At 51.0% G+C, this 25,636-nt stretch overlaps 3 protein-coding genes across 11 annotated transcripts in view; 1 reads left to right on the top strand and 2 right to left on the bottom strand.

Moving 5' to 3' along the window:
• Window positions 1-621: 621 nt before the first annotated feature.
• Window positions 622-12,873, bottom strand: DEXI (Dexi homolog). 2 transcript variants are annotated; one of them, XM_015239129.3, is made up of 3 exons: window positions 12,440-12,873; window positions 10,939-11,065; window positions 622-1,255 (listed from the first exon to the last, which is right to left on the bottom strand). In XM_015239129.3, exon 1 carries the CDS (start codon window positions 12,871-12,873, stop codon window positions 12,586-12,588), a length of 288 nt encoding a protein of 95 aa, XP_015094615.1. In that variant the 3' UTR covers window positions 622-1,255; window positions 10,939-11,065; window positions 12,440-12,585. The 2 variants fall into 2 exon arrangements, with proteins under 2 accessions (XP_015094615.1, XP_006204259.1); XM_006204197.4 differs by lacking the exon at window positions 10,939-11,065.
• Window positions 12,874-12,918: 45 nt separating this feature from the next.
• On the bottom strand, window positions 12,919-15,405 carry LOC116284116 (uncharacterized). Its single transcript, XM_072942129.1, has 5 exons — window positions 15,305-15,405; window positions 13,946-13,980; window positions 13,475-13,558; window positions 13,196-13,389; window positions 12,919-13,110 (listed from the first exon to the last, which is right to left on the bottom strand). The coding sequence occupies exons 1-5, from the start codon at window positions 15,403-15,405 to the stop codon at window positions 12,919-12,921; spliced, it is 606 nt and encodes a 201-aa protein (XP_072798230.1).
• The window catches only part of CLEC16A (C-type lectin domain containing 16A), a 195,423-nt gene continuing 184,963 nt past the window's right edge, over window positions 15,177-25,636 (top strand). For 4 of the 8 annotated variants that reach the window (XM_072942205.1, XM_072942204.1, XM_072942208.1 and 1 more), the window contains exon 1: window positions 15,179-15,483. In XM_072942205.1, the coding sequence (XP_072798306.1) occupies window positions 15,404-15,483 (80 nt within the window). In that variant the 5' untranslated portion in view covers window positions 15,179-15,403. Of the gene's footprint in view, window positions 15,484-25,636 lie in introns of all 8 variants that reach the window. The other 4 variants (XM_072942207.1, XM_072942203.1, XM_072942206.1 and 1 more) reach the window with 3 other exon arrangements.

Below are 25,636 nucleotides of genomic sequence, written 5' to 3'. Positions count from 1 at the left end.
AACGTCTTCCGTCCTCACCTCTCAGCATCCCCTTTCTTAGAATCACATGAAGACAGGTGGTGCTGTAGCTGCCTTCTCTTCTTCTGCCGGATCTTTCCTCTCCCACACCTCAGTCTCCTCACCTGTGAAATGGAGCTAATCACCTGCTCCTTGTTAAACATCGTGCATAAGTGAAGGTACTCTGGAAAGCACCAGGTGTTCTGCAAACTGGAGAGAACTACCACAAGGGGAACCAACTTCACTCATTCGTTTGCTCCTTCCCTCGCCCTCTCACCCACCTCATCTTCAGGGGAGGTCTATCATGCACCCAACACGGGGTACCCCCACCCCCAACAGCTCTGGAATTCAGGCCTGATTTCCAGCTTGGCTAGCAGGCCTTGTCCACCACACCCCGAAGGCGGGCCCTGGCTTGTCAGGCTTGTGGAAGCTGGGAGGGGGCCGAGTTGGGACTCCCACGCCTGCATATCTTGGATCAACTCTCCAAACCCGGCTGCTTCTCCAGCTGGGAAGACCTGGACTCTTCTGCCCTTTGTCAGTCACGAGGTTCTGCCTAAGGGCTCCTTTTCCAAAGCTCAAAGGGGGAAACAAACAAACAAACAAAAAAGGCAGGGCCCCCAGGGGTTGGAGTTGCATACATTTTTTAATTGAAAGAAGTCAGCCTCCTAAGTATTGCTTTTACAGGTTTATCGAAGTCAAGTATTTATACCACTCACATTTTCGAAAAAAATATTTCTGGCCGGAAGAGCGCTGTCCCCCGGCGCAATATATCATCAGTTCTGGCAATCTGATGGAGAGCAAACAACTTGAATGAGTCAAACCCCACCCTCGGCCCCCAACATGTTCTTCTTTTCCTTCTGAGTCACCCTCCGAAACAGTTGCTGCATCTAAGACCAGCCTCGGGCCAAACCTTGCCGCTCCGCTGGCATCAAATAGAGCTGGGAGACGCTTCTGTGTGTGAAGTGTCCTCTCCGAAGTTTAAGTGGGGGAAGCAGGTGCAGTCAGGGGTGAAGAGCAAGGAGGCAGACTCTGGCTGGGTTCCTGTAAACATCCATCGCAGTTGCGAAAGGTGGGAAGCCAAGGCAAGGCCGTTTGCGTGATGCTGCAGGCAGGCGAGGTCTCTGGGCGCCCTTTCCTTCCCCCTTCTGCAGGGGCCCGTGCCTTCTGGACCTCGGCGCTCAGTCTCAATCTCTCTATCACTGTCCTGGGTCAGGACCGGAACCTCTCTGTTGGCACGAAGCTTTTGAGGGGCGCAGGCCTAATGAGAGGGACAAAGAGTGTTACTGGCATGGAATCACTGCCCTGCCACCCAGTGGTGGTGGTGGGGGTGGAGATCTGGACCTGTCCACCCGCTGCCCTCAGGTCTTCCTCCCTCGCTTTTGGGGAAACTCTAGAAGCCCTAGATTCAGGCTAGAGATGTTTTTCTGTAATTTTTATTAAAAACTCCTTTTTATGAATTTGCCTGACTTCTAAGGCAGTTGCACCTGGGAGATAATCCCCAGAAGACCTGAGGGAGGAGGGCAGCCCGCTCCGAGGGCACCCAGGGTCTGCTGGCTGACGAGCTCCAGGGCAGCTGAGCAAGACCCGCGGAGTGGGTGGGGCTTGGCGCAGCTCCCACCTTGCCGGGAAAATGCTTTGCAGCCTACAGGAAGGCTTCGGCCAGAGCCAAGCTACTCAGCAGCTCTGCTTAGCTCGACTCCCCAGGACACTGCATCAATCTCATGCCTGGCTCCCCACAGGCCCTCATCTCCCATTCCTTTCTCTCTTGGGGTCCAGCTGGGTGCTTGTGTGTCTGCAGCATCTCATAATCCCAGGCCCACCCTCCTTACAGCCCCCACAAGTCCTGCCCCCGTTCTGAGCCTCACCTTTGCCAGCTCAGGCTAGCCCTTCTGCAAACGTCACTGAGCATTGAACAAAACATATGTTAAACACGACATGTGCTATTGTTCATCAGAGCACTATTGACCTTTCAGGCAGGACAATTCTCTGATGTGCAGGGTGCCATTCTGGGCATTGCGGGGTGTTTAGGGATCCCTGATCCCTGACCACCAAGTGCCAGCAGCACTCCCAGTCACTGTGGCAACTCAAAATGCCCCCTCACCCCATTTCCAAGGCCACCTAAGGTGGCAGAACTGCTTCCACTGAGAACCATGCATCTTGCCATTTTATCGGCTCAGAAACAGAGGTTCAGGGAAGCCAAGTGGCCTGCCTAAAGCTGCACAACTGTGACAAGCAGAGCTGGCACTGGACTAGTGACAATGATGGAAACAATCAGGGCAGCTACCACTTCCTGAGTTGTACTATGTGCCACAAGCCCAAGGCAGAGCTGTGGGTGCCTCACCACATTACATCCACTCACCCTTTCCAGGCACACTGACCTGGCAGCTGCCACCTTCAGGGACCTGCCTCTCTGCCTCCAGGGCCTACCTGGGCCCCAGGCCACAAGTCCAGGCAGAGCCAACGTCTCCCCACAGCTGCCTTCCAACCAGTGATGGCCAGCAAACTGGTAGATCGATATTCCAGCTCTTACCTGGCAGCTGGGACAACTCTGAGGCATATTCTCCACCTACACTGGTTCCCAGAGCTCCTGAGCAGGACTAAGCCCAGGGCCACAGTGGTGACCTACACGAGGACGCATCCTTTCCCCGTCTCACTGCCCCATTCCCCACCGCTAGTTCCTGGGATCATCTCCCAAATAAACAGTTTGTACTTGAATCCTTGTTCCAGGGTCTGCTTCCTGGGAAAGCATGACTGAGATGGAGTGTTGCACGGGTCATTTCATTCAAACCTCCCAACAACCCCGTACTATTACGATTCCACGATACAGATGAAGACACCTAACTAAGGTTAGGAGAGGGTAAGAAACTTCTCTGAGGATGCTCAGCTCTCCAGGGCTTTGTCCCACTGGAGATTTTAAACATATTACATAAACTCATACCTCCCGTGTGCCAGGTCCTGAGCTGGGTACTGGGGACCACGCAATGAGTATAGCCCCTGCCTTTGATACACAATCTAGTCAGCAATTTCAGCCCAAGGTAGTACACTGACCCCGGGAGGAAGCACAGGGGATGGATAGAGCCTAGAGTCTGGGGAAGGCTGTGCCCAAAGGACATGCCAGGTAGGCGGCGGGCTGGTAACCAGGTCCTGGAAGCTCCTGTATTTTGTTAGGGGCGGAGAGAAGGGGGTTGAAGGCTGGCCATGGGGGAGGCATGGCTGGAGAGGTGAGCAGGGGCCAAATCAGCCAAATTTCTCATGTTGTCTGCCAGATTCATCCCCTGGAGGCCAGCTGGGAGCATACCCTTCCACCGCTCAGAGACCTTCCCCAGCTCCCACTGATGACCAAGGCAAGTCCTCATGTCCCCGGACCCCATCTGGTCTCCCACGTGGACCTGGCAGGTGAGAGCAGAAGCTGGGGATGCAGCTAGAGCATCGGAGAGCTTGGCCCTCCAGAAGGGTGTTCACAGGGTCCCCTCCCATCCCACCAGGAGCCCACCTTCTGTGGACCTCCCTCCTCCAAAGAGACTCCGGGGTTCCCTGTGGTGCTCTCGAGGGCCCTGGTGTCTGGGAACCTGGAGCAGAATAGTTTATTCTGACTCAGCTTTAGCAGGGCTCACTGAGCGCTCTCCAAGGCAGGGGATCCCATTTCAGTCTTGGGTGGGAGGGGTTAGAGAACCCCCCTTGGAGAAGGGACTCACTTCCCCCCCAGTCCTTGCAAACAGCATCGAGTCCCAGGCAAGTCTGGCTGGCGCGCTGCTGTCACGCGCCCTAATCCCCCGTCTGAACAGACTCAGGGCCTTGCAGGTGCCGGCTCCAGCTGGAACTCACTAACTCGTTCTGTTCTCCTTCTTTATCTGTAGGGTCACCTTCTATTTTTGGCAAGTGATGCCAGTTTTCCACTTCTAATAAGAACACTACAAGTTCCCCTCTTCACAACATTACTTTCACTTTAAAAAGAGAGCCAGTTTAAGGACAACTGTGTAAGTAACAGTTCAGGCGGTGGGCAGACAGAGCAAAAATTGCTGGCAGCATCATATGAGGTTTAGGAGACCCTGATCTGTGTTGATCTTACTCACTCCACAGAGTAAGAGGGACCCAGAGAGGGCGGTGACCTGCCCTAAGTCACACAGCCAGTTGCGGACAGAGATGCGGCCCCAGGCCTCTGTATCTGTGCCTGGAGGATGTCTTGGTTCCTCTCTTCTGTGCCACACACCGTGGCTGCTAAGGCTCAATCCCCTCCTTCCTTTGACTTGCAAGCCTGGCCTCACAGCAAACCTGCAGACATTTATCAAGCACTTGGTATTCCCCTCGGACTGTCTGCTTCGACTCATGGCTTAACTCGTTTATTCCTCAAAACAATCCTAGGAGGTGGGGCAAGTGGGACCATCGCCCCTGAATTTCACATGGGGCTCAGAAAGGTTAAGCACACTGAGCAAGGTCACACAGCTCGTAAATGGCACAGCCAAGATTTGAACCTCCATGTCTGATCCCAACGTCTGTCTCAGCTCGTCCCAGCATCTAGTTCCCCATTTCCCTTGGGCATCAGAAGTCCTGGGCGGAAGAGCATCCTAGGGCTGCAGCTTAGAGTCCAGTCAGTGGGTTCTCCAACCCTCTAACATCAGTAGAACATGACTGACAGTTCAGCAGCCATTGGCTTTGGCTTTTTTCCCTTTCTTTCTAAACTGCAACCTTGCACTCCAGGCCACTCTCCAGAGCTGGCCAGAGGGAGTGGCAGGCTGACTCATTTCTGTCACTGGAATGACATTTGGACACCTGATTCATTTTAAGAAGCAATGTCTCAGTTTGATACCTCTGTGGAGAAGCTGCCTAGTTTGAGGTTTGGCTTAAGTGAGAAAATGACCCAGTATCTTAAAGGTGTTGGTGGGGTGATGCTCTGGACACACTGGAAGGGGATTCTTTTTGCATTTGGGACCTCCCACTGTTCTGCTCCTCTGGGTGGCCAGGGCACGATCTGGAATTGGCTTATCTCTAGTAATTCTGGCTCTACCCTTTCCCAGCTGTGTGACCTCAGGCAAGTCACCTAAACTCTCCGGGCTTGTGTTCTCCTCTGAAATAATGTCTACCTCATCTGGCTGTTTGTTGTGAGGATTACATGAAGTCGTGTCGGTGGAATGCCTGCAATACCCAGCACACATTGCCCCTCCCCTCCACGTCCCCACCTATTCCCAGCTAGAAAACACTCAGGGCCGGGGCCAGTGGGGGGCAAGGGTGTCTCCTCAGTGCTGGGGGTCTTATGAAAGGGGCAGCCCTGTCCTCCTCCAAAGACCCTGCCTGCTAGAAACCCGTTGCTCGTTCCTCTTTCTCCACCAACCAAACAATTAAAGTGGCTAAAGACAGATGCCACCCAGATATGACTTGCCCAGTGTCTCCCTTGTCATCTCAGCGCCAGGCCACGCGACAGGGAGGCCTCGGCCTTGTCCGGTTGACCAGTGCGTGGCCGGAAGGGGTTGGGAAAGGGGGTGCTGCCCGGCTGCCTGGGTCTGGGTCCCCGATCGAAGCCAGTGTCCTGGCCAGTTTCTCCACTAGTTCCCGGATTCTGGTTTACATGTCGGCAGCCAACGCCAATCAGCTGTGGGTTCTGTCAAGATTCCTGGGCCAGCACGTGTCTCCAGCTGGCCTGTGCCTGAGACTGGGTGAGGCCTTCAGAAGGGCAGCGTGTGCCCAACACCTTCGTACCACATCCGAGAGCCACCTGGACTACTAGTCGTTTAGTATTTTAAGTTGATGCACTTTTTTCTCCAAGTCCAAACTTTTCTGTCACTATCATGAATAAAAAACAGTACCATTTGTCATCAACAGAAAGCAACACTAAAAATGAATGATGCAATTCATTCTAGCCAGATACGTCTGGCCTGCACAAAGGGAGCCTGCGCCTGGTTTCTCTGCTCAAAAGGCCAAAGTAGCACATGCCCAGGAGGCAGGGCACCGGCAGCCTGGTTGAACTAGGCTTCGGTGTATTCACTGCCTCCTGGGGACGCCTATGACAAGGACTTCACTTGGGGAAGAACTGGGAGTGTGGTCCCTTGGCCACCTCATCGTTAGGTGTCTGGGGAGAGTCCTTGAACCTCCCCAAGCCTCAGTTTCCTGCCCTTTATAATGGAGTTAATGAACCCTGCCCTGCCTGCTTCCTGGGTGACGCTCAGGGGAAGCTATGGAGATGTGGGAGAGCCGGTTATTTTTAACCACCTAGCCAAGTCCCCTGCCAGGAAGGCATCTCAGGAATGGAGCCCTCCCCTTTGGGGGCGCCTGGAACTGAAACTAGCTCCCAGCCACCCGAGGCTTGGGGCAGGGATTGATGGCCATGAGGACGTGAGCGATCGCCACCCTCAGGCTGCTTCAAAGGCTGCCCGCACACACACACCCTCCCTGGTAAGTGGCGCCTGCAAAGGAAGGGTGCTAGAGGAAAGGGGAGGTCTTCCTGGCCTGAACCCTCTCTGGGTCTGACGCACCATCAACCCTGATGGCGTCGTTTATTAAGAACCGACCATCTCATCTAATGTGCACAAACCCTTCAGCAGGTACTATTATCCCCCTTTGACAGGAAAGGAAACTGAGGCTTGAGGAGGTGAAGTCGCTTATCTAAGGTGTCAGTGGAACTGGGATTTAAACCCCAAGCTGACTGCAAGCCCCTGGGCAACGACCTTCAGGGTACACAGAGATGGCCTGATAACAGAGTCACACACAGCTAGCCAACGCCTGGCTTTTCTGTTCTCGGTCAATCCTTATGACTACTTGGAGAAGAAAGGTCCTCTTTGGTGCCGGAGTTTACCTGTGACAGTTACTAACCTGAATTGCCGACAAAGAGCCAGGGGCCCCACGCCTTTAGCTGGCTTTAGTATTTGGTCAGAGGTTAATGACTTTGGCACTTGGTATTTTTATCCATGCAAGTGATGCTGGTTTTCTCCTTTCAGTGACATAAACAACCTTATAAAGACAAACTCAAAGTAGATTTTAAACAAGTGAAGCACTAACACTAGTGTACTTAATCACAAACTATAAATTATAAAGGAAGGAACAGTAACTTTGTAGTGGAGAGAGCCAGCAGGCGAGACCTTAGCCAAGTGGTCAGAGTCAGTATCACCAGTAATAGGGCAAACAGACATCACGTGCCTCCTGATACGACATACTCCGGACACACACTCACTTCTCTGTGGTAGTCCTGCCAAAAGTGCACCATCTGAATCTAATTTCAAGACTAAACATCAGACAGGCCCAAACTAAGAGACAATCTACAAAATACCAGACTCGTATTCTTCAAAAATGTCAATGTCATGAAAGATACAGACTGAGAGACTGATCAGATTGAAGGTGGCACAAGGAATACGGCAAGTGATACCAAGAGTGATCTGGGATTGGATCCTGGGCCTCAGCTCCCCGTCCTCCTCCTTATTGTGAAAGGACACTATTGGGACAATCGATGAAATATGAATAACCAGAGATTAGACTGGTCATAATTTTTTAATCCATGTTAATTTTGCTGATTTTGACAGCTGTATTGTGATTAGGTAAGTGAATGTCCCTGTTCTAAGGAAATACACACCAAAATATTTAGGAGTAAGGGAGCATAATGTCTGCCATCTGTTTTAAAAAGTTTCAGCCGAACATTTATCCATGTATGTATATGTGTATAAATCCATGTACACACACAGTGAGCATGCTGTACCCATGAGCAAACGTGGCAAGTGTTAATTGATGCCAACTTGGGTGACGTATATACAGGAATTCTTTGCAACTTTTGTGTAATTGTTAAATTATTTCAAAATAAAATTTTTTTAAAAACTCATAAAAAAAAGGAGCAAGAGTATGTATGACGCAGGCCTGACAGAGCCAGGTAAGTGGTATTCCAAGGATGGGAGCCAGGAGCCCCTCTCTGGAGACCCCTGCACCCTCCCTCTGCACTAGGTCAGGAAGTTCAGCTGTCTTAGTCGGCTTTCTTTGTTCCCCTGGCCCCTCACTTCCCCTTTCTGGGTCTCAGTGTCTTTATTGGAGAGATGGGGATGAGGATGCCTGTCCTTTTCATTGTGATCTTGGTTTCCCAAAAGTACACTATGCTTTCAAATGTCCCAGGGGAGGGGGCTGGAGACAGCAGATAAACCAGGAACACGATCCATCAGGCTGATAGGAGCCCTTCATATCTTACTTAGTCCAAAAAAACAGATGCAAGGGCTGTGAGGGCTTCCCTTAGATGAGACCTCCAGTTTGCATAACGCAGACACAAGGGGGTGGGACCCCTGGCTTCTCAGTTGTCTTGAGACAACATATTGGGATCTTTTCCTGTCCAAAGGGGCAGCCAGCACACTTCTGAGGGAGCCTCATCTCAGGACAGAGATGGTCAGCTGGGCCTGGGGATGCACCTGCCTCCCCTCGTCACCACCACCCGTCTCTCACCTGGATGACAACCACAGCCTCCCAGCTGGTTCCCCTCATCTGCCCTGAACCTGCCTGGAGCTCCACATGGGATCTCCCACAACTTGAATCTGCTGTGCCCACGTCCCTGGGGAAGGTTTGTTTGTGAGCAGGGGAACCATAGGCCCAGGCGGGGTGTCCTGCTGAAGGCACAGGCCGCAGACTGGCACAAAGGGACCAGGGCAGGAAGATCAGGAAAGAGCAGCTGTAGCACCCAGTTGGGACCCTGAAGCCTGGGGAACCCTGTAATAAGCAGACTGGGTCTGGTTACCCTGAGCCCCAGATCTGGCCTCCACCAGGCCAGGCTGACTCTGGCAGCAACATTCTCATCTCTGCATTTCCAACGCAGAGAGGTTCCTCTCCCCCAGCCCTCCCTCTGTGCCAGGAGAGGACTGGCAGGCACCAGCTGCCTTCATCAGGAACCAGGACAAATCAATCCAGCTAAGCTGCCTCCGCAGTGGAACTGCTGGGACATGAGGACTCTCCCGGCTCCCAGACCAGCTGCAAGCCCTTTCTCCCGGGAAGGAGGGAGCTCCTGATCCCCGCTCCCTGCTCCTGGGCCTCCATTAACCCTCTAGGAAAACCACAGAGTGGCGGCTCTCCAAAGCTCTGGAGCTGGTGGGAAAGGTCACCTGAGGGTCTCGAGATGGGAAGGCAGGGTGGGAATTCCGTCCCGGTTATCCAGACTTGCACTCACCCAGCACTCAGGCAGCCAGTCCTCTTTTACTCATCATGGCATATAAATATTCATGCGTGAGTGTGTGTGCAGGTTTATGCATTTCCAAGGGCCTGGGTATACACGCTTCCCATTGTATCTGACTGTTAACAATAATAGTTAATTTGAATATATCACTTATACACAAGGGAAGATCTAAGAGCTTTATATCTATCTCACTCAACCCGCAGAACGAGGTAGATTTTCATCATCCCTGCTTTACAGAAGAATGTGATGCACAGGGAGTTACGGAGTATGCCCAAGGTCAACTAGGATTGGGATTTGAACCCAGGTCATCTGAATCTAGGGACTTGGCTCCTTATCATGACCCTAATACTGCCTCCTTAAATAGGTGCTCAACCAATGTTTGAGGAGCTGAGTTACGTGGGTACAGACATAAGGGAAGAGAGGGAGGGAGTGAAAGAAAGCACACCTTTTATCTTGAGATCCACCCCAGTCCCCTCTCTGGCATGCCCATGAGCTCAGTGTTTCCTGGATTGGCCAGTGGGTCGCATGATACTGTGTCTACGTGGGAATGAGCCAGGAAGAGTGAGATTTGACTACCATTGTTCCTCTGCTTATGGAAAGGAGCCTAGAGATGAGGTGACCATCTTTAATCCTTCCCATGGGCTTTGCTTTCTGCGAGCCACCTCGCCCCGACCGGGTCTGGGCTTCCCTAGTCCTTGGGGCTAAGGGCACTTAGGCTTAGATCTGGGAGTGGGCAAGAAGGAACATGGTGCATGGCTCCCACCATTTATTTCTCCAGGATGAGTATGTCCCACAGCCCCAGGCCTCCCCACCTCGAAAGGTCAGGTTCTGTCACTTTGGAAGTTTTGCAACGTTGTCTCCAAGACACATTTCCTAGTATTTCTGCTCAGACAGCATGTGCTGCAAAGCATGTTGAAGCATTTGGGCTTCAGCTTTTGGTTCAGAGTATGCCAATGTTTTCATTTGGAAGGGGAAGTGTTTCTGTTGATGTGGCGAAAAGATAAAATAAGACATTCTGCACCAAGTTACATTGACTGAAAGTCAAGAGCTTAGCTTGGGGGCATTTATCTTGGGATCCCCAAGGCCTGGCACAAGAGCAGGCAGGGCTAAAGTTTGTTGAATGACCCAATGAGTGAATATGCAAAGGGCATGGAACCAGGCATGATTTATGATCAATACTCAGTTCAAGTTCTCAATGGATCCCATAAGTTCTGCTTCTAGAAGGTGCTCTTGGTCTGATTGTGTTTCTCCATCTTCACCAACTTTGCCTCACCCAAGCCTCCATCACCTGAGCAACAGCTCCTAACTGGCTTCCCTATTTCTGCACTTGTCCCTGAGGCCCATCCTGCCCACAACTGCCAGTCATCTTTGTGAAAATGCGGACTGGAATTGTGTCATCCCCTGCCTAAAGCCTCCTGATGGCTTTCCACTGCTCATGGCTGTGGCCTCCCAGGACCTGCATGAGGCCCTGCCCACCCCACTAGCCTCTCTGGGGCTGCTCTCCTGTCATGCTGGCTTCTTTTCAGTTGCTGGAAGAACCAACTCTCTCCCAGCCCATGGCCTGGGCACTAGTGGGTCCCTCTGCCTAGACTGCTCTGCTCCAGATCTTTGTGTGGCTCCTCGCATCAATTCGGGGCTCAGCATAAAAGGGTTATCTCTTCAGAGAGGACTTCTCTGACCCTTCTATGTGAAGCAGCCCATCTATAGTGTTCTGTGTTACTCACTCAACAGGCATTTTTTGAGCACCTGCTAGATGCCAGGCACGTTTCTAAGTGCTGAGGACATAGCAGCGAACACAACAGGGGACTTCTTACATGCCTTTGTAGTTCTCAAAATATCCGTCTTGTTTGGGAACCCACTTTTCGTTCTCACAAGTGCCAGGAGGTCCGGGGCTGAGTCTGTCCTTTTCACTGCGTTCACGCACCAGGCACATTAGGCAATCTGTAAACATTTGTTCAATAAAAGAACAAACTGATGGATGGATCGACAGATGATGTATGGAAGGCAGGTAGGCAGACTAAGTAGGTATGCAGACCAGCTGACGCACACCCTACCTGGCCCTTGGCTCTTCCTAAGGTCTTCCTGAGCTCAAATGAAGCTTTCTTCAAAGAAATCTCACTGTCAGGGGAGCCCCTGCCCCCCAGCACTACTGCCAATAGGTCCTGCCCCATCGTGCACCACTCTCAACTATGGTCATCTTGGCTCAGACAGGCAACAGAGGAGGGGGCAACCTTAGCATGCCTGAGGTGAGTGGCATTAGTGTCTGTTTTCCAAAAGGCCCCCCACCTCAGTATCTCCCCTCCACTGCCACTCAAGACCTGTGCCGGGAGACATGCCAGGCCTGCCCAGCTGAGGGGCTCAGCCAAGGAGTTCCTGTATGCTCTGTGAACCCTCACAGACCCTCCCTCCTCTAGTCCAGCTGCCTCTCTTCATGCTGTGTGACTTTGGCCAAGTCTTCCTCCTTTCTGGATCTTCATTTCCCTCCCACCAACACACAAGGTGGGGCTGTACAAGCTTCCTGGTGGCGGCCCAGAGGCAAGACTTTCACACCTCAGTGCAGTGATCCTGTGGTCCCTTCTGCTGACCCAGGAGCCCCTTGAGGCTTTGCAAACACTGCAGACAAAGCCACCCTGGCACCAACCCCCAGCCTGCCTGGTGTGCGAAAGCAGCCCGTGAAACTGGCAGCCTCTGCAGATTCGAGCTGCGGAACTGATGAGCCGGGGCACCCTGAAACCTGACTCCCAAACAGCAGCAAAGCCAAGGCCAAAGGAAGTGCAGGGTTCTGTGCTGAAGGAGGTTTCTCCTCTCAGCCTCAGCAAGGAGTCCTTGCTCTCAGTCTCCACCCAGCCCCCTAAGAGTCCACAGGGCAAAGATGATCAGTTCCTGGCTTCCTACCTCTTTTAACACAGCAAGTCTTTACCCTTCCAGGACTAGGAAGAGTCCCCAAAAAGCCAAGGTCACCATCAAACCACGCTGAGGATGTGGGGAGGAGTTGACAACTCTGCCTCAAATGGATTTGGGTGCAAAGGCTTTCCCCACAAGCTGTAGCAGTTGGTACCATGGCTAACCCAAAAGCCACTCAGGTCCTGCTTCCCTTCCCTTCTTCAACAGCTGTCACCTTCACTAAGGGGAACGTTTCCTGCCCAAACTAAGGGCCTGAGAAGAGTCCAGCCATTGCTGGCATCCGGAAAGACCTGGAGGAGGTGGATGGAGGAATAAGAAGACTGGGGGAGGGTGTGTGTCCAGTTTGGGATGCCTCCCTCTTCCTTGCCAGCGCCCCAACCCGCCCTCATCCTGCACAGAGAGGGCACTTACAGGCCTCGGAGGCCGGAGAGGGCCTCGTCCTGGGGGTCCCATCCCTGGCCAGACGGTGCCCTCAACCAGCAGCGGTGGCATGATCTGGGCGTTGGTCCGGGCCGAGGGTTGCGGGTCGTTGAGGGAGCGGGAGATGGCAGCCAAGCCTACTCCAAGTAACCATCGAAGACGTCGAGCTCCGAGTCGGCATCGTAGAGGCCCGAGCCGGGGTCGGAGAGCACGCCGAGGTCCACGAGAGCCTGGTCCATGTCCTCGGGCAGGAAGACGAGGCCCACGTTGAGGACGATGTACTCCATGAGGAAGGCGTAGTATAAGATCAGCACATTGACGAAGAACAGGCCCACGTAGAACATAGAGGGCAGCAGCGGCGGCGGCACGGAGGGGACCAGGGGGCCCAGCGAGTCCAGGTGGGCCGCGACTCGGGCACCGGGCATGCAGGGGGCGGCGAGGGCGGCGGCAGCCAGGCGATCCCAGCGAGTTCAGCCGCTGCGGCGCCCGGGCGGCCGGCGAAGGGGCAGCTTAGCCATCCAGGGGCGCCCCGGGGCTGGCCGAGGGGGCGCCGGGCCCCGGCGGTGCGCCCCTGGGGATGTGCGTGGGCCCCTGCGGACGCGCCTCGGCCTCCGAAACGTACCAGGCGGGGTCACCCCACACCCAGAGGTGCCCACACAGCCCTATGGATCCGCCCAGCCGTCAGGCAGGCCCCCTTGCAGTGGCCGGCGGCTGCCCGGCTCCTCCGATACGCCGCGCTCGCGCTCACCGGCGCTCGCAGCTCTTGGAGGGACCCCACCGCAGCTCAGCGTTAAGGGCCAGTCCCCGCGACGGTCTCTTCAGCCCCGCCCGGCCGTTTCTCGAGCCCCCTCCGCGCCCCCGGAGGCGCAGCGCCCATGGCTGCTGCCGCCGCGTCGCCCTCCTGGTAGCGTTCCGAGCGCCGCCTCCGAAACAGCCCCGCGCTCATTGGTCCACCACCTCTTGCCCGCGCTCATTGGCTCGCCCAACGCCCGGGCTCATTGGCCCGAGCCGTCCGGGGGCGGGTACCGTCTCGCTCCGCCCCTCGGGCCGCTGGCGTCTGAGTTGCTTCCTTGGTTCCGGACTCGGCGCAGATCCCGAATCCAATTCGGTCTGCAAATCCCCGACGGGGTAGGGGGAGGGGAAAGAATCAGAACACAATTCAAACCTAATATTGGCGCCATGCCTTTTTGGGACTCAGTTTACCTGTTAAAAGGAGGCAGGGTAGGAGGGCGGTAGGCTTTACCAGTGAAAATTTTGGACTTTCCTACAACAGCAATTTTCCACGCTGGAGAAGATCAATCAGTGCTGCCTTCATCTATCCAAATTCTGCCTGCTGGAAGGTCTGCTCCCAGCAGGTCAGACCTTCAGCAGTAGGGTTGCTTCTTGTTTTGTTTTTACTTTGTAAACCATGTTTTAAAACAATAATAATACACGTGGTTAAACAGTCAAACAACTAAGAAGTACACAGAAGTGAGTCTCTTCCACTCGCTGACTCACCCTCTTCAAGAGACTGATCTTGCCCAAAGCGCCTTCTAGAGCGGTTCAACAGACCTTTAAATCTCAGGCCATACTGGACTGTATTGCTTAATTGGAGCCAGGTGGAGCAGTGTAGTATGTTACCCTTTTTTAACAGATGAGGAAACTGAGGCCCAAAAGAACAGAAGGACAGTGGAAGCTGCTGGGCCTGTGTGTGTTTGGAAGCCAGAACCTGCCTTTTTTCCTCCATGATTGTCTCTTGCCCTTTTAGATGAATTGCAGAGCAAACCATTAACCCTCCAATTGCTGAAGGTGAAATAAACCTTCATTCATTCAGCCAGTCACTCTGCCAATATTTGTTGAACACCTATTATGTGCCAAACCTTGTGTTAGGAATTGGCGAAAACATTGGCCCTTAGCCCAATTCTGTCCTGAGCACAGTTAATGGGACTCAGTAGACCTCTCATAACCACGAGGTGTAGAAATTAATGAATGAATGGTGAACAGGACAGTATCACCTCCACTGAGTTTTCGACTCCTAATCCAGGAGAGAAATTCAGATACATCTTCTTGGCCGGTGTTGGAAGCTGGGTGTTGCCTTATTTTTTATAATGTGGTTGTTTTAAAAATGGAATGGATTTTGGGTGAAGACCAGAGAAATCCTCTAAAAGTACAAGACGTTCAGTTTTGGTATATCGTGGCTTGAAGGTCTTTCAATATTTATTTTTTAACTGAGGTAGAAAAGGAAAAATGCTGTGAGGACAAACCAGCCCGTTACCGATTTGGTGCAGGTTTTTATTGGGGGAATGAAAATAAGGGTGCCTAGGTTTGAACCCTGGCTCTGCCACTTACTAACCGGATGACCTTGGGCAAGTCAACCCCTCTGTGATTCACTTTTCTCCTGGGTATAATGGGAATAATAATAGTACTCACCCCATAAGGTTGTGAGAAGTAAACATTATATGTAAAGCACTTAGGGCAGTGGCATTTAGCAAGTGCCAAACAATGGCTATTCTTATTCTCATCATAAGCTAATAATTGTTAGCACTGTGGTAATTTACTCGCCCATCTTCGCCAATTCAGTCCTCAGGGCTCCGCCCATAGGTTTCTCATTCCCGCCCACCCCGACGAAACTGCGGACTCTCCTCCTCTCGCTCCGCCTCATCTCCAAGGCCGCAGGCCCGCGGTTGTGTGATGCACGCCGGGCCTTGTGGTTCGTTTGCAGAGTCCTGTCAGCAGGGGCCTCGCGGGCGAACTACATTTCCCAGCGTTCCTCGTGGCGGCGGCCGTAAAGCGCGGCGGTCGAACGGCCGGTTCCGGCTGAATGTCAGTGCAGGGCTGTGGGCCGGGGAGGAAGGTGGTTGGCGGTCTCTTCACCACCTCTGCTGCTGCCTCCTCTGCTTGTCCCGCCGCGGCGCCTGGCCGCTGGGCCGCTGGGGCATGAGACCGTGAGGCGAGCGACGGGCCGGGACCGCCGACATGTTTGGCCGCTCGCGGAGCTGGGTGGGCGGGGGCCATGGCAAGTCTTCCCGCAATATCCACTCCTTGGACCACCTCAAGTGAGTGTACTGGGGGCAAAGCGGGGAGGCCGCGGGGCTGGACATGGGGATGGGGGCGCATAGCGCCGGGCCGAAGGCGCTGGGAAGTGTGAAAGCGGAGGCGGAGGGCTGGGAGAGCGCCCGGGAAAGGCTGTATGGTGGTTAAGAGCTAGGGTTCTGGACTTAGGGCGCCCGTGTTCGAACCCTGACCCCGTTGCTCCTCGCTGTGTGACCTTGGGCAAGTCTCTCCACTTCTTAGAGGCTCAGTATCCCCATCTGTAAAGTAAGGAGATGAGATTTCAGTTTACGGATGTAGATTTCGTTCTTGCTGATGCCACACGGTAGGCACCAAGCTTTCCCGGGGTGTTACTTCTCAGGCTGGACAACCTAGGGGTCAGAAGTCTGGATCCTGGAGTCAGACAGATGTGAGTTCAAATCTAAGTATGTGAATTTAGGCCTCAGGTTCCTCAATTGTAAAATGGACATAGTGACATTACCTGCTTCCTACGTTTGTTCTGAAGACGGGATAAGAGAATGAACATAAAGCTGGAAGCTTGTACAAGTGCTTAATAAAGGAAAATAATTTTTTAAAAACCTAGTTTCTTGCCGGAGTCTAAAGAGAGACTGTCAGAAGTAGAGCTATGGGGGAGGATAGGTGGCAAAGGTGGTCCTGAGAAGCAGAAGTACACAGGATGGCTTTGCAGTCAGACCTGCATTCAAATCCTGTGTGACCTTGGACAAATTGCTTCACCTCTCTGAGCCTCTGGTTTCCTATCTGCAGATGGGCATGGTGAACATTGTGCAAGGATTCAGTAATGTTATGCCGGGAAAGAAATTGATCCCACTGTCTGTTACACAGTAGGTAGCCAATAATGGTAGCTGTGTTTATCAGCTGGCTAAGGCTTCCCAGACCACCCCACCTAAATAAAGTGCTTCGCCTACCACAGTTCCTTTCCATTAGATCTTTCTCTTAATTTCATTCATTAGTTTCATTTCCACTATCTGCAGTTATCCTGTTTGTTTTGGCTACTTTTCTGCCTGTTCCTAAACTAGTACTTCCAGGAGGGCAGAGATGGCTTGTTTTGCTCACTGCTATAGTCCCAGCATCTAGCAGTGTGCCTGGCAGATAGGAGGAGCTCAGTGGCTACTTAAAGAATGGAAAAAAGTGATTGAACTGGGGAGAGGTGCAGAATATGCAGGCAGAGCCTAGGATTTTGGGGGGGTGGCGGCGGGGGGAGTGATGGAAAATTGAGACCTTTGAGTAGGGAATGACTTCAGGGAGGAAAATATAGTGTTGGGGGAAGGAGGGAGTTGGGTGCTGGGGTAGGCAAACCTTTGGTGGTAAGAAATTGGCTGGTTTCCAGAAGTATCTCCCAAGATTACTAAAGGGAAAGAAGGATGATGGTGTGGGGGGTAGGCAGGGAACAGTAGGAGGAAGACAGGGTCCCCTGGGAAGGATGGGTAGGAGGGAAGTGAGATGGGGCTTCTCATTTGGCCAGGGGTAGGGGTGCTGTAATTCTCAGCTGTGTCCTTTCTAGCGTGGTGCAGGCATTTAATAAATGTTAGTGGGTCTCAAAGAGTAGGGGGCAGGAGGGATCACTGTCACGTGAGGAAGGGTTTTAGGGGTGGTGATGAGAGAGGACATGGGGAGGAGAGAGGCCTAGGACAAGGATGGGGGTGTGTAGGGAAGCAAAAATCTTAAATGGGAGGGCAGCTGGACGGGAAAGGGAGAGGCTGAAGGATTTCAGGAATTTAGAGAGTGGGTGGATGAGGCTGAGAAGGGGAGGATGGTTATCTAAAGGAAGTTGGGCCTCCTGCCAGCATCCAGTTACCTGTAGGCTCTCACCTAACTCTGCCTGACTCTAGCTCTTTTCAATTACTTTAGTAATTATCGAATGCATTTTCGGCACCCGGTGCTTGTCAAGGACTTCCTGTGTGTTACTTCCTTTAGTCCTCACAGGTCTGTGCATTATGGGAACTAATATTGTTTGCATTTTATAGAGTGGAAACTAAGGTCCAAAGAGGTTAAGTCATTTGCCCAAGGTGACAACAGCTGAAAAGTGTCAAAGCCAGAATTTGACTTCAGTGCTTGCACTTATTACACTATCTTTTTGAATAAAATGTCTCTAGAAGTCAATCCCACTGCCCAATGGGGCATCTTCACCATCTAGCCAGCCAGGAAATGGTAAAGGTTCTCCTGTTCCTCTGAAGTATCCTGGGAACTGCCCGGGTTCATTGTTTCCCGGGAGCTTTTTGGAAACCCGAGCTGCCTGCCCTGGATCAGGCAGATCCACTTAATCCATATTATGACCTAAAGGACCTGGCAATTTGTGTATCCGTGTGGGGCTTAGCCGATCCCACAGTGACTTGGGAAGGAGTGCCGTAAACAGCTAGTGCCCACCCCAGCAGTTGGTTCTGATGGTAGACATCTTGGACCTTGGGTACAGAAGAGCCCATTCCCTGAGGGAGCTCACAGGCTGGTGGGGGAGAGCCAGGGACTGTGTGGTGTGACCCGTGCTGGGATCGCCATAGGTTCCGGGCTCTGTGGGAACCTTTCTGGGAAGCTCTCTGGGGGAGGCAACAGCAGAGTGGAGTTGTCAAAGATGAGCTCCTAGGAGCTACCATGTGGAGCAGTGGGATGTGGGAGGGGGACCCTGGGTTTTGTGGAGTGTCCAGTTGGGGCTGGTAGTTGTGCGAAACAAGGAAAGAGGTAGAACAGGGCCTGAGCTTCATCCGACACTCAGGGTGGCCAACCGTCCTGGGATGCCTGGAACTGAGGGGTTTCCCGCGATATGAGACTTTCAGTCCTGAAACTGGGAAAGTCTGGACAACTGGTACAAATCGGTCACCCTACCAGTGACAGGTGACAGTTCCTAATACACTCTTGCCCTGGCTAGGGCAATGTGGGTAGAGAGGAGAGATTAAGATATTTAAACAAATTTAGAATTGACAATTTTTGGGGGGTGGCACACAAAGCATCTGGGAACCCTCTTCCTTTTCTTTTTTTTTTTAAATAGACTACTTTTAAGAATAGTTTGAGATTTACAGAAAAATTTAGAAGATAGTACAGAGCACTGGAAACCCTTTTTGAACCACATTATTCTTTGTAACGTTCCCAGACTTCAAACTGGAAAGGACTCTTGCTATGAGACGGGTTTTACTTTTGCTAAGTAATGGAAAGCTGTGTACTACGGTCTTTGTCTGCTGAATGGAGTTAGGGATTTAGTTGAGGCAGACTGAAATAGTAAGAGGTTAGTCGCTACACATCATGGGTGGTTTATTGCCCAGAATAGTGGCGAGGCTGCGGCACTGACGGGCAGAACCTTTACTGATGGAGGTGCCTGATCGCTACTGAAGCATTACCTTCACTAGGGACTGCAAGTCTGCAAACTGCTGGAACTTTCTTGGTGCTGTGTTGTGTTGTTGCCTTAATTCTGATCACCTTTGTGTGTGGGTCAGGATTCTTTGTTGCAAGTGACAGAAACCCACCTGGAATTGCCTTCAGCCCCACATGGAACTGATCGGCTCTTGCCGCTACACAGTCTGTCCTAGCTAAGCTGTGGCTGAGTCTTGGTGTTCAGACGAAGCTGTCATATCGGTATCTGCTTCCTTCCAGTTCTCGTCCCTGGTTCCTTATGGGTTGGTGTCATTCTCAGCAGGCTCCAGGCTTACATCCTATCTGCTTAGCAATCCCTGGGAAAAAGAGAATTTCTTTTCTTAGTATTGCCAGCAGAGAAGTCCAGAAGTGAGTGTCATTGAACCACTGGGGTCTCATGCCCGGCCCTGAGCTAGTCACTGTGGCAAGGGGCCTGGTGTTCTCTAATAGGCTGTTCCCTAGAGCCAGGGTGGCATCAGCTCCTTCCAAGCTAGTGGACATAGAATGAGAGAAAGGAGTGGTTCTGCACAGTAAAATCAGGGGTTATTACCCAAAGAGAAGAGGAATGCCTACCAGCAGGCAGGCGCTCACCTACTCTTGGTATATTCAACTTTTGTCGCAGATAGCACTGATTAGTTTTAGAGCTTGGGGTAAATATTGCCGAATTCCTTTTCTTAGAATATATTCACTGTATCATTCATAGTGAATCTGAGGCACCCATTATGTTGAGTCTAAAATTCTTCCAGGCCTTCAGAGTGCTCCAGACTCTGTCCCCACCCATCTAGTTTGGGAGCACAGATGAGGGCCCTCTAACCCCGCTAGGGGGCCAGGAGCATTCGTGGTGGGTAGACACCCTTCTATGTGAGGATATAAAGGAGGAGTGGTTGTTACAGGCTGAGGAGGGCAGGCTGGAAGGGGGTTGCTGCAGGCAGAGGACATAGCATTTGAGAAACCTGCAAGGGAGAGACACAGGTCACTCAGTGAGGGGTGCACGTGGGGCGGTGGGGAGCAGAGCCATGAGGCAGGAGAGGTCACAGAGCCCAGGTCCCGCTGGGCCTTGTAAATCCTGTTGCGGAATTTGGACATTAGGCTGAGAACAGTGGGGAGCCATTGAATAGTTTTTTAACCAGAGGAGCGCTGTGGTCTGGCCGAAGTTTGGAGGAGGAAATTGGAGGAGGGTCAGACTGGAGGTGGGCATCCCCGCAGGGGCTTGTGCCCTCTTCTAGTAAGCAGCTAGCCTGCTGTATCCCGAGGAGGTTTCTCACGTCATTTCCCATTGACGGCCCTTTTCCTATTCTCTCTTACGCACACCTCGCCTGAGTGCACCTGGGCTCTGTCCAGATGCCTAACTATATCCTTAAAATACCAATTCTTCCATAAAATGTGCCCTCGTGTCTTCAGCCAACAAACCTTACTGTGGTCTCTGCCTGCATTTGTTCTTGGTCCCGCCGTCCCCCCCAACACGTTGTCATACAGTCTTCCCGTCGCCTGTTAGACCAGCTGCTAGGCGCTCTGGGCTCTTCAAGCTTTGTCCCGCCTGTGAGTTAGAGCCCCAGGAAGTGGCCAGGGTTCCTCAGAAATGGTCTTACTTGGATATATGACTGTCTGTTTCTCCCACATTTGAACGTAAGCTTCATGAGGACCGAGACCTGTGTGGCTTGTTCACCTGGGAATTGTCAGATGCCTGGCATCTAAGAAAGGGTCACCAACTCTTTGTCACAAGATGAACGAAAGAGGCAAGTTCTGGCCAGACTTTCCTTAACAACAGTTTGCTCTTGCCAGTTTGGTCACAGTGCCTGTGCTGGAGCTGTGACTTTTTCTAGGAAGTCCCACCCACATCCTCACTGTGATTGCCGGCTCCCTGGCGTCTCAGACCCCGCCTCACTCACTGGCCCAGTTTGACATCTTTCAGGGGTGATTCATCAGAAGCACCGCGTATAACCCCTAATCCTCTAGTTTCATTCCACCCTGTGTGGAGAGCTTCTCCTTGTCTGCTGGCCCCAAGGCTGGACACTGACCAAATGGAGCTTTTCACGACACAGAGTGGGAGCCTCTGGGAAATGTCTGCTCTGGTGCTGAGCAGGCCAAACAGATACAGGCTGCATGTCCCCCACCCACAGGCATTTTACCTGGGGGCGTGTGCTTTGGGGGAGTGGATTTCTAGTCCCCCTTGGCCTCCGTCACAGCTCTTACCCTTTCTCACTCTAGCTTGTGGATCACTTTCAGTATTTTCCACAAGGAGCATCCTAAGAGGCATAATCTGACACAGGTCATAAAACTTGTATGAGCTTGAACTTAGTATGTCTGTCTCTGAAGTAGACATAATTGTTATTCACTTAATGGTTTAACTTGTGAAATGAGTGACTCTCTTGAGAAAGCAGGGTCTGTGGAGAAGGGGTTGTTTACAGGCCGGAGTCCTTGGCGATGAGCCTCTAATGTGTTGGTTGCATGTTGGTAATTGGAGGCAGTTTTTCCATCTCCAGGCATTTCAAACTCCTAAGCTCGTCTCTCAAAGTAGAATTTGCTCATGTGCAAGAGTCTGAAGTTGGGATTTGACATTCTGCAGAGCTTCCACTGGAGATATGATAATGCTGGTTCTTTACCAAAGGAACGGAACAAGGGTCCCTTGTAAGGACTTACCATAAGATCTGCTATGTGTTTTCATGCCTTTTTGGTTTGTTGTTTATCTGTTTGGTTCTCTTGTATGCTAGGCATTCATAATTTCATGTAAAATGCTTGGCCAATAAAAGCGTTTAACTCATTGTTTGCATCTTCTATACTATAATGATTATAAGTGAGGGGTTACTGCCTGGGTCCCCTGTCCCTGTGTTGGAACTCTGGGCAGGTCCTAGCCTCCCAGAGCCTCAGCTCCCCGGAGCCTCAGCCCCTTAGGAGTCTTGAAAGGGTTTAAAGAGTAAATACATCTGAAGAATTCAGAACAGGGCCTGGCAGCAGGAGGCCACAACTGTTTTGGTGATGATGATGATGATGATGATAAAAATGTGCAGACACAGAGTTTGAGAGAAAATGTTACCATTGTAACAGTTATGATCATTGTAAGAGAAGAAATCTGTCATTTTGTCCTTGGAAACACATCTGAGATAGGGAACGCAGTCTTGCACACAGAGATGGCCATCGTAACATTGTTGAACATCTAAATAATTAGAAATCCTAGTGCCCAGTAGAAGAGTGACTGCTGTGTACTATGTAGCCATTACTGATGCTTGCAAAAACTTACCAATAACAAAAATGCCTTTATTTTAGCCAGAGGTGGGAAGAAAGATGGACAGACAGCATCAGCTCAACTATGTAAATATCCATAGCAAAGAAAAGGACCCAGGGAAATACATTGCAGCCCCATCAGTGATCATCTCTGGGCAGTGGCATGACTGACAATTGCCATTTCTCTTTTTGGTCTTGTTGAAGTTTCCAACCTTTTAAAAATGAGTGTTACATTTAAAACCAGAAAGTTATTAAACTAAATTAGTATCTCTGAGGTAGTTGAATTAGTTGATCTTCGAGAGCTCTGGAATTAGATGCAGCATTAAAATATTAAACCTTAACCAATTCAACTTTCTTTTTTCCCTGCTACATTTAAGCAAATATATATATATATATTTTTTTAATTGAAGTACAGTCAGTTATGATGTGTCAATTTCTGGTGTACAGCACAATGTCCCAGTCATGCTAAGCAAATATACATTGAGGGTCTTTTCCTGAAACGTTACCTAAAACAACATGCTAGGGCATCGTGGGGGCGAGATGAGTACATGCAGGTATGATCATCAGAGAAATTTAGCACTTGAGATCTAGTGAGTATTTCTACCTACCAACAACAAACATTTAGAAAATGAATATTTTAAAACACTGCCATTTATAACAGCATTTAAAAAACCGTCAAATACCTAGGAATAAATCTAACAAAAGATGTGCAAGACCCCTTCCCAGCAAACATTGAAAGAAATGTAAATGTCATCATGTTACACTTTCAAAAAGATGTCAGTTCTCTCCATATTTAGCTATGGATTTAGGGCAATCTTAAAGGAAATCGTAGCAGGAGTTTTTGTGGAAACTGAGAAGGTGATTTTTAAATTTACATGGAAATGCAAAGGGCCAAGGATAGCCAATATAATGATGACAAAATGAAAGGAAAGAATTTGGAAGACTTGCATTATCACATAGCAAGATTTATTATAAAGCTGCAGTAATCAGACAACGTGGTGTGGACACAAAGGTGGACAAATGTATCAGCGGAACCAGAGCATCCATAAAGAATCTCACCTGTTGTTGTCACTTGATTAATGACAAAGGTGACATTGGAGTGCTTTGGAGAAATGAGAACCTTTTTAGTAAATGATGCTGAGTGAACTGAATAGCCATATGGAAAAAGTGAATTTTGGCCAGTAGCTTACGCTGTACACAAAAATGAGTTTCAGAGTTACTCTGAGTCAAAATGTGAAAGGTAAGTGTAACTGTTTTAAAGAAGAAAACAGCATTTCTTCATGACCTTGTGGGAGGTAAGGATTTTTTAAGGTTGATGCAAAAAACACTGTCCAAGGGCTAGATTGATAAATTGGACTACATCGAAATTAGGAACTTTTGCTATCAAAAGATCACTGTAAAATGTGAAAAAGCAAGCCACGTTCAGAGAAAATATTTGCCATATGTACATCCAGTAAAGGATTTGTATTCAGAATATAGAAACTCTTATCAAGTTAATTAGAAGAATATACACTGCCTAGAAAAAATGGGCAAAAAACTTGCCCAGGCACCTCACAAAAGAAGATATTTTAACGGCGCTGAACTAATGAGAAGACCCTCAGCCTCATTCGTGATCAGACAGCGAAACCCCAGTGCAGCATCACCACGTGCCAGCAGGTGGCGCCACTGAGAAAGGCCCAGGGCAGCAAGTCGATCAGCAGGAGCCCTCAGACCCCGCCTCCCGGTTTGACTGTGGGTGAGCTGCTGAGTGTCCCTCAGTTCCCATCCTGGCCTGTGCAGTGCCATCGATGTGCCAGTCCCCAGGTTACTGTGAGCACGAGGGTCCCGGGAGGCGCCCGCCCAGAGCCAGGCATGGAGGCCATGCGCCGCACGTGGGAGCGCCTGGAATCTTCTTTTCAGGACTTAACACCCTGCCCCTTCCCTTGGGATTGTATGTAAGGGCCTCCTTATGATTACTGCAGTTTTTTTAGGGACTGGTAAATGATGGCAGTGGATAACAGCGGTAACACCTGGCGCTGTTACCGGTGGGGACTGCCAGCTTAGTTTTCCGTCTTTACTTGTTTACTCCTGACGGCACCACAGCCGGGAGATACTGAAGTCTGTAGGTGCTACTGCTGCTCACATTTTACAGGTGAGATAACTGAGACGCACAGAGACTAAGTCCCTTGCTTGACATCGCACAGCTAACACCACGCCACATTTGTTCCTCATTGGATATTATCAGAGTTCTTAATTGTTGTCAGTCCTAGTGAGTATGAGATGTGTCATTGTCATTTTATTTGAATTTCCCTGATTACCAACGTGGTTAGGCTTGAGTATCTTTTCAAACTCTTATTGGCTATTTGTACTGCATGCAATATTTAATTAATTAGATTAATGAAATGATTAAATAACTGATTTTGCTTTGTCTTTAAAATACAACAAACAGCAAAAGTACTCGTAAAAAAAACCCAGCCCCCTAAAGCCACAGATGGCTCCTTATTGTTCCGTTTGCAAGTTCTACCTGTTTAAATCCTACTCATTTTTAGACATTTTCAACGGCACTGTCCTATCTAACCTTTCCCTGCCTTGCTCTCAACATTCTGCCATCCCCAAGCTGAAGGTGGCTGTAAAAGAAGTCCGGAGGTAACACTTCCTGAGTCACTCCCTTTTGCTGTCCCCTCATCCTTCCCAAGCGATGACAACTGAAGTTGCCTCAGTCTGTGGGTCCTGGGGACTCCGTCTCTTAAAAGCTGTGCCAGGTGGCACTCCCAGGTCATGGCCAGGCTGCTGGTCCCCACGCTGCACAGGGTGGCCTCTGCGATCCTTTCAGTTGCCCTCACCAGCGTCAGAGGGCCTCGAGGCCTGAGCTGGGCCCACCTGTCTCTGCGCCAGCAGCTGGCACAGGTCTGAGGCATCGCAGGCTGCCCAGCACATTTGGGTGGGTGATCAGGCACAGCGCCAAAGCCTCTCAAACCCACTTCCCTGTAATCTGTACTCAGCAAATAAGATCGGTGCCCTTGAACTGCAAGCCACTCACTTCATTTGAGCCGTCAGTTCTGATGGGCATTCTGCACATCATGGGGGATTATGGACATTCCAAGGGTAATCGTGATTGCACATGATCTTTACCCCAGCCACTGGCTGTAGGACCCACCCTCCCTGATCTGTGACTCCACATCTAACCTCTGCATCAGCCGGGCTGTGGATCTTAGCCATTTGGTGCTGAGCAATGTCTCCACTCGTTCCACCAGCATCAGAATCACCTGGAGTGAGTGTGAAAAAGGCCGATGTCTGGTCTCCCCTCAGTCCCACTGAATCTGAGTCTCCGGTGGGCTCTGTGGCTCCCCTTTGTCCAGCCAGCCAGGTGGTTCTCTTGCACACACTGGAATTTGAGGACGCTGTCTTCAAAAGCTTGATGGTCTTGCCTCAGTTTGGGTTGGTGTGTGCCTGGTTAGTTAACACTTCAAAGCATTGTCTGCCATTTTTCTTGGGTAGTGAGTTGTGGCTCACCCGATGGGGAATTGTGCTAACAACCGAGTCTGAAGAAGGCACAGCCAAATTGTCCCCAACGTGTTGCTAATGGTCTTTGAGTCT

The sequence above is a fragment of the Vicugna pacos genome, chromosome 18 (assembly GCF_048564905.1).
Source record: "Vicugna pacos chromosome 18, VicPac4, whole genome shotgun sequence".
NCBI lineage: Eukaryota > Metazoa > Chordata > Mammalia > Artiodactyla > Camelidae > Vicugna > Vicugna pacos.
Note: the sequence above shows the minus strand (reverse complement) of the source record. Positions and strands in the feature narration are given on the sequence as shown.

Bases quoted from the DNA above. Each gene is read 5' to 3' on its own strand.
- DEXI (XM_015239129.3), bottom strand. From the start codon at position 12,873: ATGCCCGGTGCCCGAGTCGCGGCCCACCTGGACTCGCTGGGCCCCCTG.
- LOC116284116 (XM_072942129.1), bottom strand. From the start codon at position 15,405: ATGTCGGCGGTCCCGGCCCGTCGCTCGCCTCACGGTCTCATGCCCCAG. The intron at 13,559-13,945 runs GTGAGTCAGCGA...GGGGATTTGCAG, and splicing joins AGATCAGTCTCTTGAAGAGG to ACCGAATTGGATTCGGGATC. The intron at 13,111-13,195 runs TGAGCGCGAGCG...GCGGATCCATAG, and splicing joins CCAAGAGCTGCGAGCGCCGG to GGCTGTGTGGGCACCTCTGG.